The following is a 6000-nucleotide window of genomic DNA, read 5'->3' as shown; positions in this document are numbered from 1 at the left end:
CCTCAGACCGCTTTCGGCAGCTCCGTTGAGCGCATCCTCCTCCCGCCAGAGACCGCAGGCCGCTTGCCGCCCGCCTCTCTTCCGCCCCTCCCGCCGCCCTCCCTGCCCCCGGCGCCCCCGCTCCCCGGGCCTCCCGCCGCCGGCGCCGCCGCTCGCCCAGTGCCCATGTGCGGGCGGGCGGCCGGGACATGCCCACTGGGAGGCCGCCGGGCCGCGCCGCGGCTGCCGCACATGCTCACTGGCCGCGGAGGGCACCGTCGGAGGTAGGGGCTCGCTCCGCCGCCGGAGGAGCCGCGCTTTCGCTCCGACCGGGCCGCGGCATGGCCCGCCGCCGGTTCCCCGCTCGCCACCGGCCCTAATCGCGGGGGGGGCCGCGGCGGAGCGTCTGGCGGTGAGCGCTGGGCGCCGGCGGTGGGGGCCGTGGCGGTGGCGGGGCCGCGTGCGTGCGCGGGGCCCGTGCCCCCGGTGGGGCGGGCGGGGGAAGGGGCCGCGGAGGAGCGAGGGTCCGGCCCCGGGGCCCCGTCCCCGCCGGGCGGCAGCCGCCGAGGCCCCGTCAGCACCGAGGCCAGCGGCCGGTGGCGCCGGGGCCGGGCCGCGGCGGTGGCCGCGGGGCGGGCGGCGGCGGGGCTCGGGGGTGCTGCCCCGCGGGCAGCGCCGGGCCCGTCCGGCCGCTGCGGGGGAAGCGGAGCCGTGCGGGGAGCCCCGCTCGTTGCCTCCTCCCGCCGCCCCGCGCTCCCCCCCGGTGCGCCGGCAGCGCTCGGCAGCGCGGAGGCCGCTCTCTCCGCGGTGCCGGGGCCGGCGGGAGGCCTCGGGCCGGGCCGGGCCGGGCCGGGGCGGCGAGGAGGCTGGGCGGGGGGTAGGGGGCGGCGGGGGCAGCTCCGCGGCCCTGACCGGCCGGGGGCGGGGGGCTGCAGCTCCCGGGGTGGGCTGAAGCATCCCGGCGCTTCCCGGAGGTAAGGGGGGAGGGAGGGAGAGGCAGCCACCGCTCCTTAAAAAGAATTAAAAATAAGTAGATAACATAAACATGGAAAAAGCAGCTGGTGCCGAGGCATCCGCGAGGTTTCCGCTGGCCTCAGGAAGCCGCCTGGGACGTATCTGTGGGATGGGAAGCAAATGGAAAATGCCCGGGGTGTCGTGCGGCTGCGACCCGGGGCAGGTGGGGCCGTCTCTGGCCGAACGCAAACCCAGCTCCTGGCCTTTGAGGTATGTGCTTTGGCCCGTGAGAAGTTAAAGTACTGAACTGAACACGGTGTGATAAAGCACAGTATTGCGGGTCGTGTTTAGTCATCTTTGCAAGGCCTTTTCAGTGCTGGCTCCGCTGCGAGAATACTTCGTGCAAATAGCCATTTATGTTTAAATTCTGTACATAAAATTAAATTTGCATCCCTTTCTCTTAACTAGCATTGAAACAATTGCTGTTTTGTTTGTGCAAGGTCATAGAGGGCTGGCTGTTCTCTGCCTTGCTAGATGACTGGTTGGTCACATTTAACCGTATTTAATGCAGATGACACATGACATATTTGGTGAGGAATTCTGTTTCCAGGTTTCTGAGGATTTTAAGTTAGGCATCACGGATTTTGAAGGACATCACGTTTATTTCTGAAACACACTGGAGCAAACTTGCACTTGAATCTGTTCCTCACTGTCATTTTCTTAACTTTGGGAAGCTACTTTCAGAAAATTGCCTGAGTTAGTTCCATATCAGAGGTACACCTCGACAGACTGTCTCTCCCAAGGCAACTAAGATCAAACTTTTTTTAAAAAATAACAAAAACATTTGTTTACTTTTTGTAGGTATGTGTTCCCATTTGCCATATCTAGCCCTACTAACATAAGCCTCTTTCTTTTCTTTTGCCACAGACTGAAGGTTTCTCTGAAGCTTAATCTTCAAGATGAAGTTCTTACTAGCGGTTTTCTTTCTCATCTTCTTCTCCTTATGGGTTGAAGAAGTCTATTCCAAAGAGAAGTCTTCAAAGAAAGGAAAGGGGAAAAAGAAGCAATATCTATGTCCATCGTATGTTCCTTGTTTCTTTTATGCTTTTGTATGATGGCGATCCTGCCATATTTTTAACAGTGGAAATTACGTGACAATTGAAGTAGAAGATGATGGTTTCTGCTGAGAGAATGGGGTTTAGGGTGGGAATGGGAGGAAGAGGGTTTGACCAGCATCATAGCTAAGTTCTGTCAATGAGTGTGTGTCTTCTGCAGCAGGTCCTCTGTTTTAATGAAAGGAAAGATCTAAGCCATAGTAAATCATTCCTTTCTTTGTGGGGAATTCCAACCCAGTGTCTTGCTATTTATGGGGACATAGTAATCTAGTCCCATAGTGCTATGCTGTCTAGCATCGTGTTGCAGGTATACTGAGTAAAGCAAAGAGGATGCAAAGTTGTCGTACTGAAATTCAGTTTCTGGTTAGCTTAGTTCTATAAGAGAAGGCTTGTCCTGTGCATATTCTTACTGCATGTTGGATAGGACTAAGGTCTTCAGCATCTTCCATCAATGATTTACAGTACTATAACTTTGATGAAGGTGGATTTATTGTTGCTATAAAACATGCCCTTATGCAATAATCTCTCTGTAAAAATACAGTAATTAAAATCTGTGATTTCCCAGCTGAATAGAGAGCGTATTCTGGAACCCTATCATTACTTGATGTTAAAAATACTCCCTCTTTCTAATGCCTGCCACCTGAGATCCACAGGACAATACAACAGTATTTGTGAGGGCCTCTTTTGTCATTTTCTTGGCCAGCCTTGCTTATCTTTTTAGTGTTACAGTGTAAATATCCGAGGAAAAGATCGATGGAATATAATAAGTTGCCAATACGCATAGAAAAGCACTATGCCTGAAATGATGAAATTGTTTAGACAATTTAAAACACATTTCTTCTTTGACCATAAAAGAAGAAGACTGGAAGATGAGACTGGCTATTTAACATTAATAGACTTTTTTCAAAGGAAAAAAAAAAGTAGAATAACCAGACGGAAACAATGTTTGAATAATACTTTTTAAAGTTCCCACTCTTTTAAAATATTGACAGTGATGTTTATTTGTAACCCAACATTTTTAGAAAGTTTCTACATCTGGTGTTTTTTCTTTCTTTATATCAAACCTGAAAAATGAGATGTATCTTTGGATTTGAATACATTAAGATACAATCTCAAATGTGATCATGACTCGTCTGAAATGACCCCTACCCGTTCTATCCCCTTTGACTAGTTAAGTTGAGCTCTGTATGGAGCTTTTGGTCTGAGCCACTGTGAGGATTTGTAGCAAGGAGAGAAATGTCATAGTTCCCAGGGCAGGCATAAGCACTGAAGTCTTCAGAAAATTGGTTACACAGCTGGGAACTGAATCCAGATCTTCCATGGTCTCATAAAAGCAGCTAGCATTTCCCCCCCGTTCTTAACTTGGTCTTAATTAGAATTCAAAACGTTGATGTCATTTTGTCTTGATAAGTGGGTGGATTTTTCTTTGTTTGTTTTTCTCTTAAGCACAGTATTTCCTGGTACCCTGTTCTTTTTGATACCAGTTGACATTACAACCATTAAAGATTATGTCGTTTGTCACCAATATACTTGAAAAGCATTGAATAAATGCTATAATTTTCAAAATGATACTTTTACATTCCAGACAGTTGAAGCTTTCTGCAAAAATACTAGCGGAATCCAGTATTTGTCTGATGTATCATGTGTGCAGTGTTGCTAGCTAGAACTAATTGCAGTAGCACTAAGCCCTATCAGATTTTCTGAGTAATGAACAAGTTGTCTATGTCCTACTTGGCTGAAGTTCACAGCTTGAGAGACAACCGCTTGTAATAGCAGGGTTGCAGGACTGCAGTTTTTGTGTCTGGCACCCAGAAGAACCTCTCATGTGAATGAGCAATGAAAGTCAGTTCTGTCTTGCAGAGAAATTATCTAATGCTCTCTTAACTCAGGCTACTGATGGCAAACTTGCAATCATCAGCATGTTTTTTATAATCTTTCTCAAAACTTCTTTACTTGGTGACACTCTGCGTTATAAAAAAGGCTGCCTACTCTTAAAATTTTTTTTCCTGTGGAAAAAAAGTAAGGAATCTTTCCTCCGAAACAAACCGAAACACAATGCAGTGGCGTGGGAATTAAGTGACACCGTAAGGGTTGACCAAAAGTAGTCTGAAAGGAAGTGGTTGAATGAAAAATTTATAGTAAAACACAAAATAAATCTTTTAGAAAAATGCATTGTATCTTTTTAAAAGAAAATAAATAGGATTTTACATCATTTATAAAATTAAATGGTACAAATTCCTAATGAAAACATACATTTATAAATTAAAATCTTAATCTACCTTTAATTTGCATTGGTTACTGGTATAATAAAATTTAAAGCTTAATTGTAGCAAATTACTGCCTTTTGTTTCCATATAACATGTGAAAAGCTAAATTTTACCTCCTCAAGAGAAAACACACTAGTAATTATATAAGGGACCGTCTTCTCTTTACAAACTTTATAACAAAATTCAAGTGTATGCAAATAATTTTCCAGGAAAGATTTATGCTGAATCTGCTTGGGTTCCTTAGTTTGATGCTAAGAAATGGATAGTTATAAGACTGGTTTGGGACTTCAGCATGAATTTGTTTGTATGAAGACTGAGCATACCTGAACTTTTCCTTTTATGGCTCTCCAGAATACAAGCCTTTCACCAGATGCACCACTCTGGCATGAAATTAACTGCTATTAGAATAAGCTGAAAACAAGCTGATTAGAAACCCCATAAGAAGTTAGTTATTGTCTCATAAACAGATATTTGCTTCCTTCAATGAGGAAAATTCTAATTTGTATTTTAGAAGGAAACCTCTTGGGTTTATTAATAATGCTGTACTTCTCAATGCGTTGTGTGATAGTGGCTTGATTGGCCATCTTCTTTTCTCATTTATTTCTGAAATTTTTTCCCAGTTTTTTTATCGAGGGGTTTCATGAAGCTGGTGCTTAATCACTTGGTTCTCATTTTGATTTAATACTTGCTCAGAACAGATGTAAGATTTCACATCCTACATTTAGATCATTTTCCTTCTTACCTCAGGCTTTCCAAATGAAACATAGAGTAATTATACTTGTGTCTGATTCCTGAATGTTCGTTGATTAACAAAGAAATTGATATATTAGGCCTAAAGTCCTATAACAGGGAGTTTTACAGCATAAATCTGAGAAGCTGGTTTCCACAGATGCGTAGTGCAATAAAATATAAAGCTTTAGTGTAACAAAAGTCTTGCCTTTTGTCTCCATGGAAAATATATTAAAAAAAAGAGAGAAACAGGTCCACCTCTTCAAGAAAAAAATTAAGAATTTTCTGGATTAGAGTCTCCTGTTTACAAATCTTATTTTGAAATTCACTATACTGAATACAGATTATTTCAATATAGCTACAGGTGGATTTAGTCACTTGATCTCTTTCTTGATCGTAGACTACCCATCAGCTGTATTACCTCTGTTAGTTACTTTTATTAACTTCTTCATAATTCCTCATAATACCACTTTCTGGTAAACATGTTGGACACCTAGCTGTGACTTTTTCTGAGAGCACTGCTGAAAAATGTTTTTCCTTTTGTTACATCATAATAAATACTTCAGTTATTTTAAGATGTTCAAGCTGCTGCTATTATCCCCACAATCTTTAGTAGCCCAGAAGGTCTCTCTGCAAAACTACTTGCAAGATCTCTAGACAAACGAAATTGTAAGGAAAGGGAAGTTCGCTTATGACAGTATTATAGAAGGCATAGAGATGTGAGGGTGTCAAATAGCAGCTAGCAAAATCACTTACAACTGTGCTCATAATCGCAACTATCCCTGTTAGTTATAGTTCTAGTATGACTCAGCTGTTCACTTGCACAGTGTTCATTTCTGAAGATCCCACAGCATGTCTAATGCTATGGCAGTGCTAAGAGTATAACCTCAATCACTAAATCTCATTCTTTTGTCTGGATATCAAGACTGTGCTTTTTAAGTCACGTCGCTCCTCAC

General features: G+C 44.6%; 1 protein-coding gene across 2 annotated transcripts in view; it reads left to right on the top strand.

The window, feature by feature from the left end:
* The first annotated feature begins 238 nt into the window (after positions 1-238).
* Positions 239-6000, top strand: part of GLRB (glycine receptor beta) — a 52163-nt gene continuing 46401 nt past the window's right edge. The window contains exons 1-2 of one of the 2 annotated variants that reach the window (XM_072861784.1): positions 239-263; positions 1861-2014. In XM_072861784.1, coding sequence (XP_072717885.1) covers positions 1893-2014 — 122 coding nt within the window. In that variant the 5' untranslated portion in view covers positions 239-263; positions 1861-1892. Of the gene's footprint in view, positions 392-1860; positions 2015-6000 lie in introns of both variants that reach the window. The other variant, XM_072861783.1, reaches the window with a different exon arrangement.

The sequence above is a fragment of the Ciconia boyciana genome, chromosome 5 (assembly GCF_034638445.1).
Source record: "Ciconia boyciana chromosome 5, ASM3463844v1, whole genome shotgun sequence".
NCBI classification, from domain to species: Eukaryota; Metazoa; Chordata; class Aves; order Ciconiiformes; family Ciconiidae; genus Ciconia; species Ciconia boyciana.
This window is presented reverse-complemented; position numbering and strand designations above follow the sequence as displayed.